Genomic DNA, 27583 nt, shown 5'->3' on the forward strand with positions numbered 1-27583 from the left:
GACATACATATTGCATAATAATGATGATACCTGCAGTACATACATACTACTTGAATATGGTGGTGATATCTGTTTACAAAATGCTGTCACGGGGACTGTTGTCGTCATCCAGTGGCCGTGGTGTATCTGATGAATTAAAATTCATATTATGATAATTAATTCTGCTCTGACATCAACGTGGAACCCGCTGTTGGTTTTTTTTGTACTGTATATGCCTTCATTTGTATATTTGGCGATAGATAGATAGATAGATAGATAGATAGATAGATAGATAGATAGATAGATAGATAGATAGATAGATAGATAGATAGATAGATAGATAGATAGATAGATAGATAGATAGATGCATTTTTTACAATTATTATTAGTACTATTATTATTGAATCTGTATTTTCAAACTTGTTTTTAATTAAAATGACAAAAGCAGAGTAAACTGTTCTGAAATAAGGAATGTAAAATACCCAGTTAAACAAATAATGTGACAAAACCTATATAACATATATTGTTATTTATTTTAATGCAAATATACAGCGTGCTGTAAAATAGTGAACCTAACTAGAATGATCTTAAATGTGAATATTAAGAGGGAATGGATTGGTTTTTATATCGGGTTTTGTTAGCTTTTATAATTACTATGTTATTATTCATATTTGAATGATTTGAGACTGCAGTTCCACCGCCCACCAGCTGAGGCCAACCAAACCGGAAGCGCCTCCACTTTTAACTTCCGTCTCCAAAACCAAAATGGGTGGCGCCAAAGCTTGACAACAAAGCGGCTGTTCCCTTACAACGGACCACCCGAAAAAGCTCGCTTTCCCCCCCCCAAACTCACCTTTAACGACTTTTTTTCTCTTCCGCCAACAACGTCCGGATTTTATAACAAGGTCTTGGGAGTGTTTCTGATCGTCCAGATGTCAACATGGCTCCGAAGAGCGAGCAACTTCTCATCGTGTTGTCCATTCTGGAAGGTGAGCGTCAACTGTCAGCGCCACTCCAACATAAACGCAACCAAAATCACAAGTTGAACCTATTAAGTCGCTATATTGTTACGTTTTTAACGTAAACTCATTGTTCACTCGTCGCTTTAGCAAGCTAACGCGCACGGCTATAAGAGCTTGCTTGTTTCAAACGTTAAACCTCTCGTACTAAAACCAGACCTTTGCCAAAAAATACGATCCTTACAGCAGCTAAATGGGGAAATTATTATGAATATGTAAACTACTGTATGTGTTTTTGGAAGTGACTTTTCAAATGTGTAGTATAAAAGTAGTCGTTTGGGTTTGTGGGCAGGGCGCGATTTTCCCATGTGCCCTCGGCTCAGCTTGGAGGTTCAGGCGAGCTTCGACGCCGAGCAGCTGACCACCGACCCCGTGGAGCACCTGGACCAGCCGCACTTCAGCACCGAACTGGCCTGGGAGCTGGACCGCAAGATGCTGCATCAGCATAGGTATGTGTTTGTGTGAGGGCCTGGTTAAAAGTCTTTTTCTTCAGTTTACCTACATTTGATGAGCTTTTTATTTATTGTGAATATTACCATGTATGATGACGTATATGTGTGTGTGCAGACTGCAGAGGACCCCCATCAAGCTTCAGTGTTTCACCGTGGACTCCAGCAATAATAGCAGGGAGAACGTGGGCTACATTGTGCTGGACCTCAGATCCGTTCAGGAAGTCCCACAGGTCTGTCGGCCGACAGTGGCAGGGCGTCAACTCGCTGCCGAATTAATTTTGGTCTTTGGCACGCGTGTCACCAGGATCCTCGCTGGCATACGCTGCTGAGCAGCAAGTACACAAAAAAGAAGCCGTCCCTGCTCCTCAGCATGGTGCTGGAGAACGACGGCAAGTCCACGCTGCCGCCACCGCCCTCTCCTCAAGCACCCCGAGACAAGAAGGCCCAAAGAGGTGCTACTTCCTGTTTAGTGTCTTGTGTTTCTGTGCTCCTTCTTTAAGCCACACCCTCTTTTCCATCTGCTCTCATGGAGAACAAGAAAAAAAGCGAAAGATGAGAATATTTACTGTTGAGAGGCTGAAATTTTGAGGATTGAGCCATTGTAAAGTAAAACTGAAACATTGTTCTCTTTTGTTACGCACGTGACTCTTCAGCGCCTCGCTCGAGCGGGCCCGTAGCAACGCAGTCCCTCCTGGACAAGCTGGAGGCGGTCCTGGTGCCTGAGCAGGGTTACCATCAGGTGGGACCCGACAGCGTGGCCACCGACATGTTTGTGCTGTCCGTCACCGTGGCTTTTGTCGCCAAGTTGGAACAGGTGAGAGGAACTCCACACCTATGACCGTCAACAACCGTGTGTGTGTGGTGAATCTTGTGTTAATGTGAGGATGCATGCGCATATTTATACGTTTGAGTGTGTGCCTGTGCTTTTGTGTGTCTGCATGCACGAGAGTTTGTACTTGGTGTGATGGTGAGTTTATGTGCACGTGCTTGCAGTTAATCCCCACCACACTCAAGTTGTCATCAGAGGATGCCGGCTTCTTCTTTTTCTACACGCTGCTGGGCAACGACATCACCAGCGAGCCCTTCCGGAACCTCCTGACGCCGGACTTCCAGCCCGAGCGCGCCTCAGTGCGCGTCCGCAGCAGCGACCGCGCCCTGCGTACCTTCCTGTCACAGCAACCGCCTTTGCAGATCCACCTGTGCTGCGGCACGCACTCGCTGGGCAGCGCCGACGTGCCCCTGGCCACGCTGGCCGGGCTCGCCGTGGACCTGGAGGAGAGGGCGGCCACAGTGGAGGGCGTGTTTGCGCTACAGCCGCCCGCCCGCGTCAGACGCTCGCTGCCGGCGATGCCCGCCGAGTTGCAGCCTAACGTCAGTGTGGCCATCACGCTTCGCCGAGAGGACGTGGCGCCGCAGCTACAGGTTGGTACTAATTTTGATTGAGACAATCGCCAAAATTGAGGGACTCATGCTTGTGTGCAAAAAAACTGTGATTGTGACTATGATCCCTGGTTTTAAAACCCTCAAGCGACAAATATTTGAACACAAGCGGTGGCGTAACCCATTTTGACAGGAAATCCAGCAATACTCACAGGCATTATTCGTTGTCTTCTGAAAAGAGCAACTGAAATGACTGCAGTTTCCAGAGGCGCTGAGACGGGCTCTACGTACTGTACAGTTCGTCCAAATGTTTGTATTATACCGCCCCCGAGTAGCCAAAGTGTGCAGGAGCCGTAAAACGTTGCCGTTTTATCGCCATAAATTACAAAAGAGAAAATTCATATTCAATGATGTCATTACTGCTGTTCTTTGTAAGTATAACATTTCATGGTGCTATTTTTCTTTTTTTGGCGGTCTTTTTGGGAGGCTGCAAGAAATGAATGGCATTTCCATTCATTTCAAAGGGGAAATGTAATTTGTACAAATTCCTTGTCTTCCTGCAGACTTTGTCCACCAAAGAAGGACGCAACATAAACCCGTGCGCTGCCGACGCGCCGGCCGCCGAAGACCAAATTGCCAGTTCGACTCCAATCCGAAATCCTCCTGAAGTCGTTGCACTGTCGCAGAACCAGCAGGAGGCACTGTCGCACGGTACGTCCAACTCATCCCGTCGATCTATCAATGCCTAAAATGTGACATTCAGACCGAGTTTGTCCTGCAGACGTGGAGCCGCTCGCCGCATGTCAGGCCCAGGGCAACGCCGCCACTTCTTCGTTGCTCGGCTGCGCCCTCAAAGCGTCCATTCCGCCATCTGCGCATCGCTACTGTTTCTCTCTGGATCTCTGCAACCTCAGACAGACCGGACTCTTACACAACATCGCTGCCACAATCAGGTTCGCACAACAGCGCACTCTTAACACGACTACAAAAAAAAAAAGGTTGACACAACACCAGAGCAGCTCTACAATTGCCAAGAACTAAAGGTTTCTACATCTTTAGTTTTTTTTCTTTGCTATTTTCGGTTTTAGCTAGGTTTATTTATTTTGCTTGAGCTGGAGGCTAGTCATGGCTATGCCCTGGTCAGGTACTCGTACGAGTTCTTCGGCAGCCTGGTGCCCGTGATGACCAGCCACCCTGTGGAGCTGCGCAGGAACACGGACGTGTCTCTGCCGCACTCTTACTGCGCCTTTGACTTTGCCGCCGTGCCGCAGCAGCTGCAGGATACCTTCCTCAGGTATGAAGTCTTGCACAGAATATTTGGAAGAGGGCCACACTCAAATCTGAGATGATCTTTTAGCGTTTTAGCTATGAAAATATTCTCCTGTCTCTAAACAAGAGTTCCTCTGGTGTTGGAGCTGTGGCACCACGACGCCGGCAGTTCCAACGATTTCCTGATTGGCCGAGCCTCGCTGCAGCTGTCTCGGCTCCTCGCCGCCGAGAGGAGCCGACACCCGTCCGGTGTGAGGGAGGCACCCTGGCGCCAAATCCACCATGACCGAATCCCCTTCTTCTCCACCCAGAGGTGCTTCTGTCACTCGGCTAAGATGACCTTCTTTGTTTAGTCTCTGGCGCCATCTAATGGACTGAAAACAAAATGCCATCTTCACCCCCCCCCCCCCCCCCCCCCCCCCCCCTCTCCCTGTGGCTTAGCTCCAACGAGAAAGCAGCAGAGTTGAGCCTGGTGGCCACACTGGACGACTTTGGGCTCGTGAACACTAAGGACATCCCCGTGTCGGATTCGTGGCCGAATGAGCCTGCGCCTCCTCTGCCAGAAACGCCCGCCGAGCCAGCTGCGCCGCTTGCACCCGCAGGCCCGCCGCCCCCCCGAGATAGCGCCGAGTACCGCACGGCCCTGGAGCTAGAGCTGTGGAAGGAGACCCAGGAGGATCTGTTCAACGATCAGGTCCCCCTCCATGCATTCCCTTGAAAGCTGAAGTTTAGACACACTTTGTAAAAAGACGCACGTGACACGTGTATGTTCTTCTGAGCGTCGCAGGCATTAATTCTGCGGCATGTTCCGTTGTGCCCGTGTAGCTCCGGAAGAAGGAGTTGAGTCACATGCAGGCGCTGGCAGAGGAGTGGATGCGACGAGAGCGCGAGAGGGAAGCCTGCGTGAAAAAGAAGGTGAGTGCAACATTCTGCTGACTCGCGAGGAAGGTGAAACAACTGTATTTTTGAACAAAACAGTTTTTTGTTTTGCTTTTTATTCCAAATGGCAAGCTTTCCAAATTGCTCCATTGCCATGTCGACTTCAAACATGACTTGTGAATCTTTGCCGTGTGTTGTAGGAAATGGAGTGCAGTCGTCTGGAGGAGCAGCTTCAGAAGACTCTGTCTGATCTGGAGAAGAAGGAGAAGATTCTGAGTGAAGCCGAGCTGAAGGTGGTGCTTCTCCTCTCGCTGTGTCTTCCGCAATGTTTGCTCGGTCTGACTATCTCCACGTCTTCCACGGCGTGCGTGTCTCATCAGACCCAAAGGCTGCAGCGCGACCTGCAAGCCGAACACAAGCTTGAGCGGAAGGAGGCGCAGGAAACCGTCAAGAGGCTGCAGCTGGAATGCGACCACCGGATTGCGCTAGAGCGAGACAAAGTGCGCCTGATGGAGGAGGAGCGAACGCGGCTCCTCAAGCAGGTACAGGAGATCCAAATTGTGGCAAACATCCGGACAGCCCTGTCCCCCCCCCCCCCCCACCGTCCCCCTTTTACAAAAGCTTGCTCCGGTTTTTCTTCTAGCTATAAAAATGCAACAATACACGTCAACCTGGCCGCCATTAGCGATTAAATTGACCTGTCGCCTCCACACTGCAAGTTGCCTATAATTCCACTAGATGGCAGTAAAGTATGACTTTGGCTGTTTGGGCCTCACTAAAGAAAGCTCATTCCAGCACTTCAATTGGGGCGTGGATGGCGCCAAAGCAGTAGTAGAAGAATAGGTATAGTAGTAGTAGTAGAATAGGTGAGTTTCTCAGAAAAGTAATCAAAAAAGAATCCATGAATGAAAAATGGCAAATATAGATTTACACTCTTTGAGGTGGCCTTTGAAGAGCGCCCCATTTGATCAACATATCAATTTTTTTTTTTTCTTGTTCTTCAGATCACAGACTGGGAGAACCGCTACAAGCAACTGGAGAAAGATTTTTATCACTTCAAGGAGCAACAGAACGTAAAACCTGAAGTCCGCCTGCAGTCCGAGATCAACATTTTGACACTGGAGAAGGTAGCGTGGTGCTCCGCGTGAACCAGCTCAACATAAAGAGACGACAAAGAGGATGTGTCGTCTACCAACCAGGTGGAGCTGGAGAGGAAGCTGGAGTCCACCACCAAGTCCAAACTTCATTACAAGCAGCAGTGGGGGCGCGCACTGAAGGAACTGGGTCGCTTCAAACAGGTAACCAAGACTCACAAAATTTGTTCACAGCTTTCACACCTCTTTGGCTTCTTTCTTATCTTCTCTGCCTTATTTACAGTAATCCAGTGGAAATTTCTGAAAGTTTTTCGGACGATAAATTTCCCTGCTGCGTCAGACCGAGCGCAATCTTGGTACTATAAATCCTTGCGCCACATGTGGAACTAGCCATAGGGCACACATTTGTTGCCATGACTACTGCTTGACTTGCTAGGCTTGGGCAAATGCTTTTGGTGCATTGCCGCCACCTTCTGGCCACCAGCCGTAATGCACCAAAGGTATTTGCTAAAACAAAGTCGAGACAATTAAGACACGGGTGACTTTGGGTGTCTAAATTTAATGACTGCCATATAGTAAAAGTTCCAGGACCGGCCAAACTATCAAAAAAGTCTTGTTATAGTCTGAAAAATATTATATTCACTGTATTATAGCATTTACAGTGTGACTACATCACATTTTCTACACTCCTAAATTTTCAAGTTAGTGGTCACTGTGCCTCGTAATAAAGAAAAACAATAACAAAGTCAGTCTGGAGCCCTGTACTGTTCGCCTCAGCCCATTTCAACAAACTTCCTTGCCACAAGATGGTGACAAAGTTAAATTTGTATTTGCTTTGGAGGACTCAGTACCCCCAAATATCTGAAAGTCGAAGCATGAACATTCTTGGTTTCGCTGTTCCCTTCCCCCTTTGTCCTCTTTGCATCCCGCTCTTCATTTGTCACGTTGACCGGCCGTATTGTTTTGCTTTTCGTCATCTCTGAGCACCGCCAGGTCTGCACGCTGTAAAAGTTGCAGCGGCAGGACAAATGTTGCTTTTCCCAGCGGGAGCTGGCGGGATTAACGCCCAGATGAAAGGCTCCCCCCTAGAAAGCTTTCCAATTCCAAATATTGGGACAAGCAGCGCCAGTCGATCTTCCCCGAGCGCAAATATTGGGACAATAACGAGGCCCGGCGGCCATCTTGTTATTGTTAAGGCCCTCGCCGCCCGTTTGACTTTTTAATGGCCACAAAGTGTCGAAGGCAAACGTGTTTAGTCTTCTTTTATGGAGCGGACAGAGTGGCTGCGCCAGGACCACACAAACATTCCACAACCTTCTGCTGGACTTTTTCTTTCACACCAGCAACGATTCATCATCTTTGAACAGCGCAACGTGCAAATTTCCTTGTTGTTTTTTTTTCCTGATGATTTCATTTTGGGGAATGACGCTCAAGTCTCAGTATGTCTCTAATGATGCATGGCTGCCATCTACTGGTAGTTGCGTGCCAGTAAAGTTAGCTTGAACTTGACGGCAGAGTATTGTCAGAACATCCCCAGCCCTCACATAAATTGTCTGTGTTCATTCAGTCAGGCCACGGCCTTCAGAATTAGTTGCGCTGGACCTTGTCAATTCAATTCTGTTGCTATCTGCTCTGCCTCTTCAACCTATCAATCATATTTCAAATTTACCCGTCCCTTGGCAATGTCGGCAGTTTTTCATTCTCTCAACCGGCTGGAGCCAACTTCTGTAGCGTTAATAATATCGCCATTGTCGACAATGGCAACGAGCGGCTTGCAGCTGTGAGATGAATGACTCGATGATTTTCTGTGACCTGGACTTGTCCTTGGCAGCACGTCACGCAAAGATTTGTTATTCCAACAATTAGGCCAAAGGCGCTGGCGAATCCAGACGGCCAGTCGCTCCTCGGGGAGCGTCTTGTATCAACACGCGTTCACGTGAAGCATGTTTTTCTCCGTGCCCCGAGCCCGCCTAGCTCCACTTTTCCCACCCGCCGTCGGCTGGAACGTGGACAGCCCTCAAAAAGTCTTTTTTTTTTTTATATATATATAAATTTTCATCCGTCCCACCGCCTGCTGACAAACTTGCTTCTGTCCCATCTTCAGTGTCTCACTGGATTCCTACTTCTGTCTATCCAAAGTCTGGCCAACATTTTCTCACTGCATTGCTTTCGCCAGCAAGCATATGTTTGAGATACACGGCCATTTTTATTTTCCTTATTCTTTGGGAAAAATGAATTTCTATATTTTTGCAATTTGGGCGAAAGGAAGCCGCTTTTTTTTTTCCAGATATGTATATGATATCTATTTATATTTTCAAGCTAATGAACACGTAAAAGGCTGCAAGTCAAAAAAATTAGAAATGAGCAACTCTAATTGAAGTGGATAAAAGAAACTTATCAATTTGTTTGCCTTTATTTTTACGTACGACAAAATGTCGCATGAATGTGATAAGTGGGAATGAAATTGCAATATCAATTAAAAAAACAAAAATTGCAATTCAAATAGTTGAAGCCGACTTGAAGCGTGAAGTCAGACTCCGACGCTTTGATTGCTGTATTAAAACGTTCGCTTTTTTGAATTTACGGCTCACATCAGCATTAAAGCGGAGCGGAGCTTTTTTGTTTTTGCTTCAATGATTAACGAGCAACTCGCCGAACGCCGAGCGAGCGGGACGACAGAAATACGACTTGTAGGCGCTAACCCCCCCCCCCCACACCCTCCCGTCTTGTCGGCCGGCGTGAGAATTCCTCAGCTCCGGCTGCATTTTTTCTCACGGAGGTTTTCCGAAAAATGTCTAGAGTGAACCCTCGTTTATAGCACGGATACATTCCTGACTCACCCACAATAATAATAAAAAAAAAAAAAAAAAGTTCATCACACTTGATTCATGAAGCGCCTTTGTAAGTATTCCTTCGTATTTCTTTCATCCTAATTTTTTTACAGTTTACGAAAACTAACGAAAGACTATGCGCGCACCTTGTTGTCGCGTGTGGCATGCGCAGCGCAAGGAGGAGAGCGAGATTATGCGTCTGAAGAAGCAGCAGGCCGAGTTAGACGCCATGAGGCTGCGCTACGTGGCCGCCGAGGAGAAGGAGGTGGTACGACAAGAGCGGCAGGAACTGGGGGACATCAGGAACGAACTCAACAGGTGAGCGCGACACTATTAGCTTCAAGGCGCTAACATCGATCGCACCACATTCTTGCTTCTGTCCGACAACGTACGTTTTGACAATATTTCTCATCATTGAGGGAATCCCTTGTTATTTTGACACACTTCTACTTTTGCACAATTCATCGGATTCACCTCGTTCCCATTTGAACGTATTACCCAAAATTCACGCTTTGCAGGTTACTACTTTTCCCTCATTCCCCCAAAATTCAGTATTTACAATGCAAAAACTCACCATTCATTCCAAATGGGACATTCGACATAAGTTCACACCATTCCCATTTGAGATTCAAAACATTGAACTCGTTTAATTCATTTTTTTAAGTTGACCCAAAAATGTATTTCACTTTCAGCATTCAAATTCCCGCCAAACAATTTCTTCTTTATTCCCAATAATGCATTCAAGAAACACACATATTCACAACGTTCAGCACATTTGGTCATAAATTTGAAATGTTTACGCCTCTTTTTTTCCCTCCTAGGTTGAAGCAGCAAGGTGATATCGGCCCCACCTCCTCGGCCCCAATCCCCAGTTTGAATCACAGCGCAGAGGAACACCTGAGCCGCCTTCTGGAGGAGCGTGACACGCTTCTCCGGACCGGCGTCTACGGGCACGACGACCGCATCATCGCCGAACTCAACCGGCAAATCGGCGACGCCATGGCCGACGTCAGCTGACGGCCAATCCGCGGACAGCCAGGGTACATCACGGCGGGAACGCTTCCGTTGCGCTCAGGGAAAGTGCAGAGCTCGGCTACCCCCTCCAACGTGTGAAAGTAGCATGTTAATAATAACCAGAGTTTTTATTTATTCATAATTATGTTTTGGTGCCACGCGACAGGGCGGTGCAGTCAGCAGATGGCGCTGCAGACTCGCTAGATTTTTTTTTTTTTTTAAATAAAACGTCACTAACTCAAAAAGGCACTTTCTGTTTTCGATTTTTACAATTTCTTGACTCAATAAAGGTGACGTATGACGTTCGAAGAACAGTTACGTCATTGGCCTTGTTGCGTTTTGTTCAAGGTGTCCGGCGTTGAGCAAGGAAAATAATGATGTGGCGTAATAGTTGGTTCTTTAACTTCCCGTTTACAAGCGAACGGATCTGTGAGTGAACGAATCAGTGAGTGAGTGATTTGCATTTTTGCAATATTTGTTTATTAGATTTACGATTTGCCAGGGAAAAAAAGAACCACTCACTGAAATACCACTTCTTTTATGCACGTTTTCTCCTAGCCAACGGCTAACTTTATTGCATGAAAGGATACGCCGTCATGCAACAACGGGGAGAGTATGCTTCTCTTTGGGTAATCTTAATTTATAACACAGTGGGTTTTAAATAACGTGTGTGCATATATAAATATTGTTATCCAATATATGTACTGTAATTTCACATTAGATTGCTGGTTTGAAATGTACTTTTATTATCATTATTATTATTATAATAAACATTTATGTTAAAACTTGTCTGGTGTTTTATTCCTTGTTTTTATATAAAGCCAATTCACTCGTGAATCTTCGCGAACAAACCTGATAAGGGCGGTGTACCTAATAGTGTCCGAGTGACGTCACAGATAAAACAGCCAATCAGAAAGTGGGGGTGAGGGCGGGTGTGGCACTTTTCACTAAAGCTTTGACCATGATTTTTCCCTAATGAAGTGGCCTGTGATTAGGTACACCTGAAAATGGCGGTGTACCTAATAGCGTGTCCGAATGACGTCAGAGATCAAACAGCCAATCAGAAAGTGGGGGTGAGGGCGGGTGGGGCACTTTTCACTTTCACTTAAACTTTTTTCCTAATGAAGTGATTAGGTACACCTGTGTCCGTGTGACGTCACAGATCAACCAGCCAATCAGAAAGTGGGGGGTTGTTTGGGTGTGGCACTTTTCACTTTCATTTAAACTTTGACCATGATTTTTCCCTAATGAAGTGGCCTGTGATTAGGTACACATGAAATGGTGGTGTACCTAATAGACTGTCCGAGTGACGTCACAGATCAGACAGCCAATCAGAAAGTGGGGATGAGGGCGGGTGTGGCACTTTTCACTTTCATTTAAGCTTCGACCATGATTTTTCCCTAATGAAGTGGCCTGTGATTAGGTACACCTGAAAATGGCGGTGTACCTAATAGCGTGTCCGAATGACGTCAGAGATCAAACAGCCAATCAGAAAGTGGGGGTGAGGGCGGGTGGGGCACTTTTCACTTTCACTTAAACTTTTTCCCTAATGAAGTGATTAGGTACACCTGTGTCCGTGTGACGTCACAGATCAACCAGCCAATCAGAAAGTGGGGGGTTGTTTGGGTGTGGCACTTTTCACTTTCATTTAAACTTTGACCATGATTTTTCCCTAATGAAGTGGCCTGTGATTAGGTACACATGAAATGGTGGTGTACCTAATAGACTGTCCGAGTGACGTCACAGATCAGACAGCCAATCAGAAAGTGGGGGTGAGGGCGGGTGCGGCACTTTTCACTTTCATTTAAGCTTCGACCATGATTTTTCCCTAATGAAGTGGCCTGTGATTAGGTACACCTGAAAATGGCGGTGTACCTAATAGCGTGTCCGAATGACGTCAGAGATCAAACAGCCAATCAGAAAGTGGGGGTGAGGGCGGGTGGGGCACTTTTCACTTTCACTTAAACTTTTTCCCTAATGAAGTGATTAGGTACACCTGTGTCCGTGTGACGTCACAGATCAACCAGCCAATCAGAAAGTGGGGGGTTGTTTGGGTGTGGCACTTTTCACTTTCATTTAAACTTTGACCATGATTTTTCCCTAATGAAGTGGCCTGTGATTAGGTACACATGAAATGGTGGTGTACCTAATAGACTGTCCGAGTGACGTCACAGATCAAACAGCCAATCAGAAAGTGGGGGTGAGGGCGGGTGTGGCACTTTTCACTTTCATTTAAGCTTCGACCATGATTTTTCCCTAATGAAGTGGCCTGTGATTAGGTACACCTGAAAATGACGGTGTACCTAATAGAGTGTCAAGTGACGTCACAGATCAAATAGCCAATCAGAAAGTGGGGGTGAGGGCGGGTGTGGCACTTTTCACTTTCACTAAAGCTTTGACCATGATTTTTCCCTAATGAAGTGGCCTGTGATTAGGAACACCTCAAAATGGCAGTGTACCTAATAGAGTGTCCGAGTGACGTCACCGATCAAACAGCCAATCAGAAAGTGGGGGTGAGGGCGGGTGTGGCACTTTTCACTTTCACTTAAACTTTTTCCCTAATGAAGTGATTAGGTACACCTGTGTCCGTGTGACGTCACAGATCAACCAGCCAATCAGAAAGTGGGGGGTTGTTTGGGTGTGGCACTTTTCACTTTCATTTAAGCTTTGACCATGATTTTTCCCTAATGAAGTGGCCTGTGATTAGGTACACATGAAATGGTGGTGTACCTAATAGAGTGTCCGAGTGACGTCACAGATCAAACAGCCAATCAAAAAGTAGGGTTAGGGTTAGGCATTTTTCACTTTCACTAAAGCACAGGTCACAGTCATGGTCAAAGCTTTAGTTAAAGTGAAAAGTGCCACACCCGCCCTCACCCCCACTTTCTGATTGGCTGTTTGATTTGTGACGTCACTAGGACACTCTATTAGGTACACCGTCATTTTTAAGTGTACCTAATCACAGGCCACTTCATTAGGGAAAAATCATGGTCAAAGCTTAAATGAAAGTGAAAAGTGCCACACCCAAACAACCCCCCACTTTCTGATTGGCTGGTTGATCTGTGACGTCACACGGACACAGGTGTACCTAATCACTTCATTAGGGAAAAAGTTTAAGTGAAAGTGAAAAGTGCCACACCCGCCCTCACCCCCACTTTCTGATTGGCTGTTTGATCTGTGACGTCACTCGGACACTATTAGGTACACCGTCATTTTCAGGCGTACCTAATCATCACAGGCCACTTCATTAGGTAAAGATCATGGTCAAAGCCTAAATAAAAGTGAAAAGTGCCACAACCGCCCTCACCCCCACTTTCTGATTGGCTGTTTGATCTTAGACCGAGTGGTTTCTAATTCAACGTGGACGTCTAAACGTGGCGTTTGAGCACTCTTAAATGATGGCACAAAAGGAACATTTAACAGGAACAACTTGTAGCGGCTGTGGCTCAGGCAGTAGAATTGGTCGTTTAGTAACCAGAGAGTTGTCAGTTTGATTCCAGCTCTGCCTCAGTCACATGTGTTCTTGGCAAGACACTTCACACACCTTGCATCCAGGTCACCATTATAAATGAGAAAGTGTACTCAATTGGCTTACCTGCAAAATTGTTGAATAAATAATAATCAAAAAAATGACTTGACAAAATGGACTTCCTTTATTTTAGACCTCGTTTTCTTCAGGTCTCACGTTTTTAATTTCAAATCATGCAAACGTGAGCAAGACAAAAAGCATCGTTGCTTAGACAAGTTTTTTTTCATACATAAACTTTTCCCAATCACTTCCTATCTCAGGCAACTCATTTACTTGCTGACAAGGGAGAATTGATCCTCCAAAGGGCCAATTATCAGCATGTATGTAACCTACTTTTTTTTTTTTTTTTAGCAGATTAATAAGGAGAAATCACTCACACCACCTGATAATTGGAACTTTGACCAAAAAGGAGAACGCTCAATTTCGTCCCATTTATCGGTAAGAGTGGACCTACTTTCTGAGCAGATCAAAGTGAAAAAATTACTCAACACTGCAAACCAAAAGATATTCCTATGAAAAATCTTGGATGCTTGGATTCCCAACTTTATTGTTCATTTTGTGAGTTCAGCTCTGAGACAGAAAGTGAGTGGATAATTTGCAGAAATTCCAAAAAAAATAGATCAATGAATGTCAAAGGCCCATAAAACTTTGCTTTATCAAGTGTGCTTTTTCTTCTTTTTGGTACAAAAACACACCCCAAAAAAAAAAAATTGGATGATACAAATGGAAGACGAGCGTCTTTTGTCATGTGTGAAGTGAAGGATGCACAAAGTTAAATAAGTCAAAGTGCCGCCACAAGATAAATATCTTTTTTTTCTTTTTTTCTTTTTTTTAATGTTCATGATGTGTTTGCTTTAGCGTCTCCGCCTCCTTCTTTTTTTTTTTATTATTCTTTTTTTACCTACATGATGACAATCTTTGGTGTGCTTGTGAGGCGTCAAACCTTCCGTCGTCTCGTTCGAGAGGAAAAGTGCCCTCTTGAAGTTGTTCCTTCTTGACAGACCACAGAACCTCAAGTAGGATAGTAGTGGAATGCTGCTGGGATATTTTGTAGAACTTTGGTGGAGCTCAAGTTGATCATGAGGACAGTTGTAGAGTTTCAGCAATCATTTTGTAGCACTTTGGAACTTGTAGCGCTTTGGTAGAACTTACAAGTTTAGCAAGTGTCATGTGAAAATTGAGAACTTTCAACTATTGGGTGAATTTGTCAGAACATAACATTGGCAGCATTTCAGCTGGGTTACTCTTTGGTACAACAAGTATCACTCTGATACAATTTGGGAAAAAAACTTTGGTGTAGCCTTTGTAGAATGTGTTCGTAGACTTTGGTGAAACATCATTTGAATTTTGGGGAAATACCTTGCATAACCTTCAAAGAAGTTGGGTTGATGATTGGTTTAACTTCAGTATACCAGTAGTAGACAGACTTCTGATATAACCAGAAGAAATAGGACAACTTTGGTAGAACATCGCTAGAACTTTGGTGTAATATTGAAGGAAATTTGGTAGACCTTTGGTGTCACCAGTACAATTACTCTACAATTCTAGCAGAACCTTTGTGTACTTTAGGCAAACCTTGGTTGACAAAAAAGAAAAACAAGGTTAAATAAATGTTGTGGAACTTTGGTAGTGTAGCACTATAGTAGAATGCTGGCACAACTTGAGTAGACTTGGAAATCTAAAGAACTACAGTAAAACCTTTGAGAACTTTGGAAGCAGTTGAACTTTGGTAGAAATTGATTCACAGGAGCTTTGGTATGACATTGGTCGTAGTTTGGTGGTAGCTTTTGGTAAAAAAAAAAAAAAATGTTGGAACATTGGTAGGACTTCTGTAACACTGTGGAAGAGCTTTGGTACAACATCTGTGAAACATTTTTTTGTAGAACTGTGGAAGAAATTTGTTATTGTGTAATTCCATGCGTAGCGAAAGTCTCGTTGGATGTGAGCAGCGGTAGAAAAGCTCGCAATGAAGACGGCGGCCAAAGGGAGAATTTGGTTGGCGCCGGTGAGATTTGAGTCCTGCCGACCTGCCTTGCATTCTAGTCCACCTCTATGGAGTCTCCTCCCACTGATCCCTCGCTGTTGGGTTTACATTCGTTGGGTAATCTCTGGTGACGGCTCAGCTGGGTGGCCTGAGTGAAACTGCGATCACAGCGCTCGCATCTAAACACAAAAAAAGCCAAAACAATAATAAGCACTTACCAGGTTTCAAACCCTGATTTAAACCCCTAACCTTGGCATTAAATGCAACTTAAAAAAAAATTAAAAAACAGAAATCTTAATCTATTTTTAAAAAAATCATTTTTTTTTTTTTTTACTAAAAATACATGGTCATGTCTAACCCTAACCAGAGTTTAAAACGCAAATTGAAACGTTAAACATAATTTGAAACTCCAACTTCATCTTGAAAACCACACCCAAACTGAACCCTAGCGCCAACCCCAAAATTTTACCCCTAACCCTACCACGAACCCTAACCCTGAGATTAGGAAGCACTTGTTCAATTCCCTCCTCAGACATCTTGTAGTCCAACTGTTTCATCTACTACTATTCATTTAATTAATACATGATTTCTCTTATTCATTTTTTTTTTTACATTCATTCAATATATTTTTCATGACACTTGCGTTCAAATTTTCACATTCAGCATTCCCACGCAATTTCTTCAGAAACTGCACATCAATATAAAAGCCTAACAACTTGGATCTTTTTTTTTTTGTATGAACTACTTGAGTTCTTCAAATTCATATGTAAAATAAGAAAAACATGCATTGCATATGTGTTGTCCCTTCAATACGACCAAATATGCAAGTAAAGGTGTGTATGATGATGATCTTGCGATGATGTCACACCTTGCGTTACTCTGGGATTCAAACACACAAGCACACACACACACACACACACACACACGAGAGGAGTGTGTTGTCAAGAGTAATAGACATTGACAGTACAAAGTGTGTGTGAGGTCAACGGAGCCGTCAGCTGAAATTGCTACTGTGATCTTCACACCCGTGTGCACACACACACTCGTCAATAATCTATCAAGCCAGCTGCTGAGGGGAATTCCCATCACACTCACACGTGCGCCCGGTGTCACACGCAATTGAGGAAGCCTTTTAAGTCTAGCGCGTGTGAGAACTCTATTGATCGCTGAAACTAAAGTCATATGTTACATGGGTGCTAAGGTTTTGATTTGACGACGTGACTCAAAAGAAAGTGTCGTGCACACGTCACGAAATGTGTGCAAAATAATCAGGTCACGGGGTCAACCGCCTGCTTGTACATTTGCAATGTCCATGATGTAATCACATCATTTATTTTTGTAGACGTGGATTATTCAAGCGTATTTATTGACTTGTTTTAAATGAATTTACTGTAGTGTTTTTCTTTATTTTGTCCAATTTATTTTATTGTTTCCATTTTATTAAGTAGATTTCTTTTGGGGGGATTTCTTGATATGTATTATTGTTTTTTTTGTTTTACAATTACATTTTGGATTGTAGCTATTTTATTTATCTTGCTTTTTTTTTCTCAGTGCTTTTTATGGGTTGTCTTTATTGAACTTCAACCAAACCTTTACTTGGATGGATTGACGGCATTGTCTTTGTTTTTCGTTCAAACAGTTGCCATCAAAGTGTCTGTCACGTCCGCACCGCAACACGACGTGACAACGCCTTGATGGGCCCGATGACAAGACGACCAACGCGTATACACGCACACACGTGCGCTGGGTTGAAGTTGATTGGCAGGCGGCGTGTCACCTCGCCGCGATTGGTCGTTAATGGCGCGTCGCCCGACGTGACCTCGACGCCGTCCTCGCTAATTGCGTCCGAGCCGCAGCGCAACGACAGCCATTAGCGCGCCGCTAACTTCAATTTAGCGTGACAAGCGTATGGAGGTTACTAACCAGTTGACAGGACCAAAGATGGCCGATCCACATAGTGGAAGGTTACGCTTGAAAGTAGATTGATTATATAGGCTGCGGTCAGGTTTTAACTGTTAGATGCATAAGTTACGGTGACCAGACGTCCTCTTTTCCCCGGACATGTCCTACTTTTCAGCCCCCAAAATTATGTCCAAGGGGAATTTCGAAAATTGTCCGAGATTTTGTTTCGACTGCCTCACATGTAGAATAGAATTGTCACTCTGTTCCATTTCAAAGCATTACTTGTTACATGTGGGTAAAAAAATGACACGCTGAGGTTGTTGTTTTAAAATATCTTCATAATAAGAAGATGTTATCATTTCATATTCCAGCTATTCCTTAAAAAAACATGTTTTTTTTAACACACGCACTCAATGGATGTTCAGAATGTTCTAGGTAATTGTCTTTTTCAGTTAAAAAGTTCCAAATAAAGATATTTTAAACATTAAATCAATGTTGTGTGGTCCTAATATCAGAGAATATCTCTATCAAAATGACAAAAATGGCATTAAAAACACATTGATTCTAATATGGTTGTTTTTGAACCACTTATGGAAGAGTGTAGGGTACAATCATTTGTGAATCTCCAGAAAAACCTCGGGTTTTAAATCAGGGTTAAGATTTAGGGTTCCAAACCAGGGTTGGGACTTTTAAACAAAGGCCATGTTTCAAAGTAGGGTTGTAAACTAGGGTTAGGCTTTTAAATTAAGGTTAGGGTTTCAAACTAGGGCTAAGGCTTCAGAGTAGTGCTCCAAACTTGGGTTTAGGATTCAAAGTGAGGATGCAAACTAGGGTCAGACAAGGTTGGGATTTCAAATTTGGGTTTTGATTGACTTTAGGATTATAAATAAAGACAGGTGGCATCACATGACCAGAAGGTGAAGAAGAAGCAGTCATAAATTGCTGTGTGTGTGCATGCGTGTGTCGTGAGGGCGACTTACTTGAAGGGCTTTTCGCCGGTGTGCGTGCGTATGTGGTTGTTGAGCGTGGTGGCGCCGGCGAAAGCGCGTCCGCAGTAGCCGCATTTGAAGGGCCGGTCGCTGGAGTGCGTCACCACGTGGTTACGCAACTCCGATGGCTGTGAGAAAGACAGCGAGCAGTGGCCGCACTGGTACGGCCTTCAACAGGAGGAGGAGAGGGAGCTGCAGTCAGTAATGCGCTCTAATCTTTGGCGCCCCCTCATGGCAGAACTCACAACAACACATTCAAAACAGATGCACACTTATTTACACCGGTAGATGACACACATCTTGACACATTTAGTACACACGCATACACACTATAAACACACACACACACACACACACACTACTCACACTTTGAGAAATACACGGTCAGAAAATAACACGCTTATTCCCATTAACACTAAAAGTGAATATCCTCACTTACAGATTGCCACACGTGTGTATACGTGTGTGTGTGTGTGTGTGTGTGTGTGTGTGTGTGTGTGTGTGTGCGCTCACACGCTCATTTATCAAGTGTCATTGTATAAGCGCTGGCGTGTTTATTATTTCTTATTTATTAATTTGCGCTTTTCTATGAAGCCGACATTGATCGTGAATACTTGCAGTGATCAATGAGAGGAACTTTTTGATTTATTTATTCAAGCGCGGCATCAAGATTAATGTGCGCTTATTGTTTATTACACACGCGTGTGTGTGTGTGTGTGTGTGTGTGTGTGTGTGTGTGTGTGTGTGTTAGCGTCTCCCCAGGGACACCGCCAGCGACAACACAGCAGCTAGCAACCTAGCTTTGTTGTGTGGCGTTACATTGCCACAAGCTAACTACCAACAAATGCTACGGCAACATCGCTGACGCCAATACTGTGTTCGTGAGCGTATGTAAAAAGTTTCAATGAGTACTAGTTTGAACGTGAGTACTAATCATTAACATTCACTTGTCCTAACACATGACCTGAGGAAAGACACATACACACAATTTAGTGAAAGACTGACGTGGGAAAACTGCGTGTGTGTGCGTGTTGCTATGATGACATGTTTGTGTGTTTGAGAGTAGAGATAATAAATCAGCACTCACACTTCATCAATACACAATCAATCATTTGCGGGTCCACACACACACACACACACACACACACACACCAAACTGTCACATCTTCCGGCCATCATCATCATCCTCATCATGTCTGCACTATTGATGAACGCATCGCATGGTCACATGATACATGATGAACTTGTAGTCCGAATTGTTCTTCCTCAACTCTAAGGATCCAATCACATGTTCAGCAAATGTTCCTAGGCCTCAAAAAAGAAATAATAATAATTAAAAAAAAATAATAATAAAAAAGACACGTCCCAGGAGTTCCTACTTCCACCAAAAGTATCTTGAACTAGTAGATGTGGCTCCAAGTATTCTTGGAACTACAAGGATCCAATCCAAAAGTACTACACTTCAAACAGGGTCTATTTTTGAACAAAATCAATTACCCGGGACTTAATTTTAGTTTCTTGTTACTGCCCTCCAAACACACAAAATGTCCAAACATTTAGGTCCAAACTTAGGTGTAACTAAAAACCCAGGAACTGAAAATCCTTGATATTCAACAGCTACATTTGGACAGTGGTAGGGTTTTTTGGACGAACGTCCCCGCAACTCTATGAAGAGCGACGGTAGTGTGGATAAAATGTTGTTATTGACATTTTGCACATCAGCAGACACTTTTTCATTTTCCTTTTCATTTATTGACCCAGTGACACCGGCCCCGCCTGCCCACCCGTCACCGTGACAACCACAATTTCTACACTGCCGCCACCGTGATTTATGCACACACGCACACACACACACAATACACAATCTAAAGATAAGCAAAAATTCTCCAATAGATCATCACACACGTGTGTGTGTGTGTGTGTGTGTGTGTGTGTGTGTGTGTGTGTGTGTGTGTGTGTGTGTGTGTCATCATGACACAATACACACACTTTGTATCACAAAACTTAAGTATGTGCTTCTATTCATGGTCTACGTCACTTGAAAATCCACTCTGGTCTATTGTAGTCTAGTTAATTCCAGTTCAGTCAAGTCTAGTCCCGCCTCTACTAGTCTATAGCACACCTACATATCATTCAAGTCCAGTCCAGTTCTGTTCATGGAGTCCAGACAAGCCTATTCTAGTCCAGTATGGCTGTTCTCCTTGAAGATTCTATTGTAGTCTTTTGTACTCCAGTCTAGTCTAGTCCAGTCCAGTTAAGTGTCTTTCAGGTCCAGTCCAATCTATTGTAGTCAATTCCAGTTCAGTTAATTCCTGTCTGGTCAAGTCTAATTGAGTCTATTTAAGTCTCATCCCGACTAGTCAAGTGCATACTATTAAATTAGTACTAGTCTATTGTCATCCAGCCCAGACCAGTCCAGTCTCGTCCAGTTCATTTTGTTCTTCACTAAACTTGTCCCGTCAATCTATTCTAGTTTAGTCCAAAGTCCAGTAGCTTCCAGTTGAGTCTAGACCACGGTTGTGATTGTGTTCTTTACAGACCTGTCGGGGTTCTGCGGACAGACGTGCATCTGTAGCAGGATCCTCTGCGTGAAGGTCTTGAAGCACTGTCCGCACTTCCACAGATGCCAGTCGCTGAACTCGCTGCTGAGCTGGCTGGTGGACGTGGGACTGGCCAAAACTCTTTGGTTCTTGGAGGACAGCTGGCCAAAAGACGACTCGGATGAAGGGAAGGGCGCTCCGCTCTTGTCCAGCACGGAGAAACCTCTGCTGCACGACATCTGAGGAAACACCATGGAGCGCACGGACGACGACAAGGACGCCGTGGCTTTGCCGCTCTTGCCAAAGGGTGCTTGTTGTTGTTGCTGTTGTAAGGACTCCTGGCGAGACATCACCTCCGAAACAGACGCGGGGACGTTCACTGCACGCACAACACATCCATTTTAGAACCATGTCAAAGATCTGAGTCCAATTTCTACATATGTTCCTGGTCTGTGTCATCACGTTCTCTCCGGGTCCTACAAAAGTTCACTCTGAAGACGTGTGTTCTCCAGCTATCTTGTAAATCATGTCTTAAGTCTATTTTGGAGGTCTATGTACTACATCTGTCCTCTACGTGTGTCCAACGTGTTCCATGATGCAATCGCGTTCGAGAACCATCTCTTACACGTGTACTGTTTTTAAGACTTTATCCTTTGTTCATGTTCTACATATGTTGGATAAGACCTTTGTCCCCATGTCCATGTCAGCTTCTAGTCTCATTAGCGTAATGGCAACGTGATAGTATTCTAGAAGAAACTCAGAAAAAGTCTCACGGTTTTCATCCTGAGCGACACACTGCAGCGGAATTCCGAAGAAGGAAGTGTATGAATCGTTGTACCAAACGAGGAGCTCGCTTCCTCGAGGGATGTCCAGGCACGCCCGGTAGAAGATGCTCGACCTAAAACACACAAACACAAATTGTTGAAGGACCCCATTGCCAACGTGAGTAATGCTCAAGGACTTTTTTTGGACCTTGTCGCTAATGTGGCTAATCCTAAAGCACTTCTTTGGGTCCCATGGCATGACATGAAGTGCTTATCGTAGCCTAGCAGAGGTTTTTTAAATTTTATTTACAGTAGTCTTATTTTACTCTAACATAGTAACGTTTACTTTAGCTTTGCAAAATTTTATCTTAGCCTAGTTTGTACTCCTTTTATCTATCTAAGCTAACTCAAGCCTCGCCTAGCTTGTTAAGCGGTGAGAAGCGAAGAGAAGCTGCTGTGTTACCGCATGACTTTAATGCAAGTTTGTGTGCCTTGAGTATTACACTGCTTGATGTATTAGCAAGAAAACCCCAAAAATGTATCACAGTCAAGACCACGCGCCCTCTGTGAGACTGCGGGCGTGTTTTTTGTCTTTTTTTTTTCTTCATACCTGACCGCCTGATGAGACTCTTTGATGTGCGACACCGCTCGCCTCGGTGCAGCAGCGAGCACGGATCAAACAGCACCCCCCCCCCACACCTAATTCTTGTTTTATCTGGTGTGAGGTCAGGGGTATGCTTGATTTGCAGCCAGGCCCCTCCTAACTGTGTTGACATGTTGCCCCCACCCCTCCCAGGTGTGCTAAGACAAAATGAAACATGCTTGATACGAGGCAACTTTTGACTTCCAAAGAAGTGCTTTTGGACACACCACAGCCACATTAGCAATTAGGTTCAAAGAAATCCTAAAACTCGGCAATGTCAAAAATACTGTACGCTACACTAACTAAGATAGACTGGAATAATGTAAATTGTAAGTTGATGGTAGGCTAAGATCATCTAACTAATACATAAATGTTATTATAGCCGTTTCTCAAGATCAAGAGTGCAGAGTAAGATCTCGTGAACTCGGCAAGTATGGTCTTCGTAAGAACGCAGTGGAAAGAAAGTGTAACCTCCTTAGTCACCTTGTAATTGGAACGCATGTGTGCTTGTAAATTTCCTCTCTGGCGTATTTCCGTAGTTCATCACAGTTAAATCACGTGACTAGATTTCAACTTACAAACGTGAGTCCTCTCCTCCGTTGCCGCATTAGCCATTTTGATAGCAGCACGAAACGCATCTCGGGATATTTTCCCAGCCAAGTCTTCACAAGTCACCAACCGATGCATCCGTGGTTTAAGCTAGCAGACAAGAACAACATCCGGGTATTCCGTGTGTTCTTGGTTTATGCGTACTTTCAATTGGAACAGGACTTTGGCTGCGACTGATGACGTTTCACGTAAGAATGGACAAAAATGCGATTTGAGAAACGGCTTAACTCTGGTTATGTATGACAAAAATGATGGTTAAATAAAACTAAACCATATTAGGCTAACATAAACTAAACTAATAAAAACAATTCTAGGCTAAGACAAAACGACTATGATCTAACTAGCTAAATTAGAATGAGGCTGAGGTAAGTGGCATAAGTTAAGCTTGTTCAATAAAGTGCTCCTGTATTTTTTTTTTACAGGTTTGTTTACTAGGTATTGACGACAAAGCTAACAGTAAACATTTAGCATTAGCAAGTTTGTACCTGTACTGAACGACCATCATGTTCTGCTCTCCGCAGTGTCGGGCGCATCGGATGTACCTCATCCAGCTCGATTTAGCCGGATCGTTGCCATCCAGGAAGTGACACAAGGTTCCCTCGGAGTCATAAATCTGAAACACACGCACGTAACATATATGTTCAACTCTGGTTTGTGTTCTCATCTGGTCCGATCTATTTCTAACCTGGTTCACGCCCAACGGCATCTCATTGTCTTCAAGCCTGTCAGGTTTGAATACAATTCACTTTGCTTTTACACACCATGTTCACATCTGGTTCATACCTACACTTTTGTCTGTCCCACTACATTATCCTTGTTTGACTTCAAAGACCACACACGCCATTAACAAGCTCTATTCACTATCACTATCCTCACATGCTCGTACTATGTGTGCATTAGGTGTGTTTATCATGACATGTATGACGTGTATTTGTGTGAAAAATGTCACTAATGCAGTCGTGGTTATCAAAAGCAAAGTGTGGCATACACACTTAGCGCACCCACGTCGTGATAAACACATTTAGCACGAGCGCGCACGTCACGCAAGAGGTGATAAAACAGCCTTAGCACGCACGAGCCAGCAAAGGTTTTTAGCACTTTGTCACGCTGATAAGTTTTTATTTAAAGAAGGCCAGACCACTTTAGCATCGCCTAGCATCAGCTTGTATCGCGTAGCATGACTTAGCATCAGGTAGCATGGTGACAGCGCAATGCTGCTGCTGCTGCTGCTGTTGTTGTTGTTATAGAGTCCAAATGGTGTAAAAGTGTTTGTGAGTGAAGATCAATGATCCAACGCTTGAGTTGTACACAAAATCAATCAAACGCACTAATTCTGCCGTTATCTGCTCTCTTCATCACCTCCTCTTCTACACGCCCACAGCCTCCTCTTCATCACAATTGCTCTTTGCTCACACGACTCATCACACCTTCACGATTCCTGGTCACATTGCCATCTTCTATTGCGGGGAAAAAAGATAACAGACAACCATCATGAAAATCTGGTTCAGACTATCTCACACGGCAGGGAGTTCACATCAGCTTCCCTTTGCTTTCAAACCTAATTCAAACCTGCTTTAAAATTCATACTCATTCTCTATCTGTTTCAAACCAATACTGTCAGGTTTCATAGTTTGGATATATCATGCTCCTATCTGTTTCAGATATGGATCAGGTTATATGGTCCTGGTAGTGTTCAAACAGCTTTCAAGCCTCGTTCCCAACTGGTTCAAACACTTGGCACGTTTAAAACCTGCTTCACACCTCATTCGCACTATTTGGTCCACACTGTGTTCACAATGCTTTTGAACTTGATTCACATCTGTTTCATACCAGTTTTAAACATGGATAAGAAGATAAGTCTATGCTAACTATCAAAATGTGTTCACATGCTTTACTGATACATGTGTACTGAACTGATTTCACACCTGATTCACGTTGCGTTCACATCCAAACACACGTTATATAATTTTTATACAGTACAGCACATGTGGCACCTTAAAACTATTCAATAGGAAGACCAGGGGGGGCGCAGTTTGCCGTTGCAGCTGGTTGGAATGTGTGCCAGTGTCAATCGCCAGGTGAGCGGCGGAGGAGTCGGCGACTATACTGCAATTTATCGCGATTGTTCACTTCAACCGCATCGCTTGGTGCGCAGCGGGCCTTTGAAACATCTCCAACGTATGACAAGATCAAAACAAATCTAAACAAAGTGCAGTCTTTCACACATTATCGCACACAACAGGAAGCACATTTTGAAGCAGAACCAGAACCAGGATCAACAGTGCCGACCAGCGAGCCGCCTCTAGAGCGTTCCCGGTGAGCTGCCTCATCCATCAATCAGCTGATCAGACGTACCAAAATATTTGCACAAGCGCTCACCATGCTTTCTCACACTACAAACGTGAGGAGGCGGAGCCAGCAACGGACGACTTCGATACCACCACACACGCGCGCGCAGGCACACACGCACGCGCGCACACACACAAACACTACTGTGACCAAAGCATAAATTTCAAATGACATATGACACAAAATGTCCAAATATGACCAAGCAGGAAGTCTTAACGTCATTAATTATCGCACCACCGGTCCAAATGCAACAAGCCAGCTAAGTTTGTTTCTTGACAATCATGAGACGTCATAAATAAAATCCAATGCAGACAAAGTGATTGCTGTGGCGATGATGTCACCGCGGTTGTTTAATAAAGCGTCAAAGGATGGCAAATAAAAGCCTTTTACGACATTCCAACAGGCCCAGTAGGATTGTGGGAATCCTCGCGGGCGTCGCGCTAGCAAAATATTTGGCCGCCGAGCCAACTTTGCTTTGCTTTCTTTGCCGCCGCCGCCGCCTTCACGACTACAGCTCAACCGTGACGGCCTCGAGACGACTTCATCACTTCTCCCTGAAAGTGCGCATGGATCCAACGAGAATTTTCAACTTCCTTGTTGGGCTTCAACATGGAAAACTACAACTTCAACACACCAGTTCGTACCTTTTTCAAACTTGCAACACACTATCTTTTGATGCTTACACACCGAGTTCACACCGAATGTGAATCAGGTGTGAGCACAATGTGAACAGGGTAAAAATCAAATTCGAAATGTTTTGTGTCATACGGAGAACACCTAGTTCATGCCTCAGTCAAACTCTCTCGTTGACACTATTAGGAGAGTGTTCACGTCGGGTCCCGTTTAGCTTTGACCTCATGCAGATTGTGTTCATGTCGGATTCAAACCTGGCAAACTTGGTTCGCACCAGAGTCACACACGTCTCGTTCACATCCAATGTATTGGGTTTCCACAAATATGGATGTTAGCATCCTTCAAGGGGTCGTCCACAAAATAGTGTCTGTTACCTCCCACAAGTGCCGCGTGTTCCTGGAGCCTCCGCAGCGGACTTTGTCCAGCATGAGGGGGGTGCCTTGGAAGGGTCCGATCCAGGTACCCTGGGGAATTCTCTGGGCGGCGCAGATTCCGTACCCCAGGCCGGGGAGTGTACTGGTGCACAGACACACCTACACACACACAAATGATGGATGGATGGATGGATGGATGGATGGATGGATGGATGGATGGATGGATGGATGGATGGATGGATGGATGGGGTGTTTCAAGCAGAACAGAGGTTTAAGTCAAAGTCAGGTCAAATGTAAAATTGGCAACTTGAGCGTGATTCGAGTCAAGACAGCTGACTCGAGTCCCCGCACCTCTCGGGGCAGATCTCTGAGCCAGTCGGGAACGTCGGGAAGAGTGAGCGGTGCCGGGGTGGCGCTGCTGGTGCCCACCAGCCTCCGCAGGGAGTGAAGAGGTCCGTGCATGGGACACTCGCCATTACGGTTGTCCGCGCACATGTCACAGCCTGGAAGGAAATGTTCAAAATGAAGGAACATTCAGGTTGTCACTCTTCACCATAATTCATATCTGACTCATATTGCATCCACACCTTGGTTAGGCAAAATTCAAACTTGGTCTCGACCGGATTCCATCTGATTGATTCGGACGGGTTGCAAACCTGTTTCGCAGTACCTGGTCAACACTGCTTTCACATTCACGCCAGACTCTGACCAGTTTCAAATCTGGTTCACAGTATCTGGTCCACTCTGTGTTCACGTTGTTTTCTGAATGTTTCGAAAGCTGGTCCACTGTTGTTCTTTTTAATGAAGCCCCCCCCCCCACCCTCCCCTTTTTTATTTTTTTGTAAAGTTTGCTTTGGCTGCATTGAAATCATTCCTGACATATTTCTGTCTCGAGTGTGGCGGCGCGTCAGGGCGAAACGCTTCGGTCGCAGCGTTGCAGCGTGATGAAGTGTGACACTAATTGATGTCAATAATTGACGCGCTGATGATTATCTGGACTAAAAAATTCCCAGCAGGAAGTCCCACTTGTTTTCTCTCGCGTTTTTCCCAAAATTGAAATATCGGCGGCGCAGGAAGAGTGACAGCCACTGACGGATGAAGTCATGAAGTAGGCGGCTGCCGACTTCTTAATGCTCCGCCGAGCGGGAACAATGTCAAACAAACATTCCCACTTTGGGAAGCGCGGGAAACTTTGGGAGTTGACGTAGTCTGAATCGGATCTCATGACAATCAGAAGCTTGTCTCCGTGTTGCCTAGCAACAATACTTAAACACACACACACAGACTACAGGATAACAACTGCAAACATAATATACAATGTGAGCACTTTGTGTGCATGTGTGCGTGTGT

At 44.7% G+C, this 27583-nt stretch overlaps 2 protein-coding genes across 9 annotated transcripts in view; one reads left to right on the plus strand and one right to left on the minus strand.

The window, feature by feature from the left end:
• The first annotated feature begins 739 nt into the window (after window positions 1-739).
• On the plus strand, window positions 740-10134 carry cep120 (centrosomal protein 120). Its single transcript, XM_085909199.1, has 18 exons — window positions 740-968; window positions 1291-1447; window positions 1566-1680; window positions 1755-1902; window positions 2104-2264; window positions 2444-2872; window positions 3394-3541; window positions 3612-3783; window positions 3975-4124; window positions 4227-4412; window positions 4541-4793; window positions 4925-5014; window positions 5179-5271; window positions 5359-5520; window positions 5983-6105; window positions 6178-6276; window positions 9076-9221; window positions 9725-10134. Exons 1-18 carry the CDS (start codon window positions 920-922, stop codon window positions 9918-9920), a joined length of 2877 nt encoding a protein of 958 aa, XP_085765325.1. The 5' UTR covers window positions 740-919; the 3' UTR covers window positions 9921-10134.
• A 3422-nt stretch (window positions 10135-13556) lies between these two features.
• Window positions 13557-27583, minus strand: part of prdm6 (PR domain containing 6) — a 35088-nt gene continuing 21061 nt past the window's right edge. For 7 of the 8 annotated variants that reach the window (XM_085909237.1, XM_085909235.1, XM_085909232.1 and 4 more), the window contains 7 exons: window positions 26585-26736; window positions 26234-26392; window positions 23363-23490; window positions 21635-21759; window positions 20862-21240; window positions 18313-18489; window positions 13557-15609 (listed from right to left, as the gene is read on the minus strand). In XM_085909237.1, coding sequence (XP_085765363.1) covers window positions 15486-15609; window positions 18313-18489; window positions 20862-21240; window positions 21635-21759; window positions 23363-23490; window positions 26234-26392; window positions 26585-26736 — 1244 coding nt within the window. In that variant the 3' untranslated portion in view covers window positions 13557-15485. The remainder of the gene's footprint in view (window positions 15610-18312; window positions 18490-20861; window positions 21241-21634; window positions 21760-23362; window positions 23491-26233; window positions 26393-26584; window positions 26737-27583) is intronic. The other variant, XM_085909238.1, reaches the window with a different exon arrangement.

This window comes from Syngnathus leptorhynchus, chromosome 4 (assembly GCF_054491065.1).
Source record: "Syngnathus leptorhynchus isolate UIUO chromosome 4, UIUO_Slep, whole genome shotgun sequence".
NCBI classification, from domain to species: domain Eukaryota; kingdom Metazoa; phylum Chordata; class Actinopteri; order Syngnathiformes; family Syngnathidae; genus Syngnathus; species Syngnathus leptorhynchus.

Coding starts and splice junctions, on each gene's coding strand:
- cep120 (XM_085909199.1), top strand. CDS start 920: ATGGCTCCGAAGAGCGAGCAACTTCTCATCGTGTTGTCCATTCTGGAA. Junction 3,784..3,974: donor AACATCGCTGCCACAATCAG/GTTCGCACAACA, acceptor TGCCCTGGTCAG/GTACTCGTACGAGTTCTTCG. Junction 6,277..9,075: donor AACTGGGTCGCTTCAAACAG/GTAACCAAGACT, acceptor TGGCATGCGCAG/CGCAAGGAGGAGAGCGAGAT.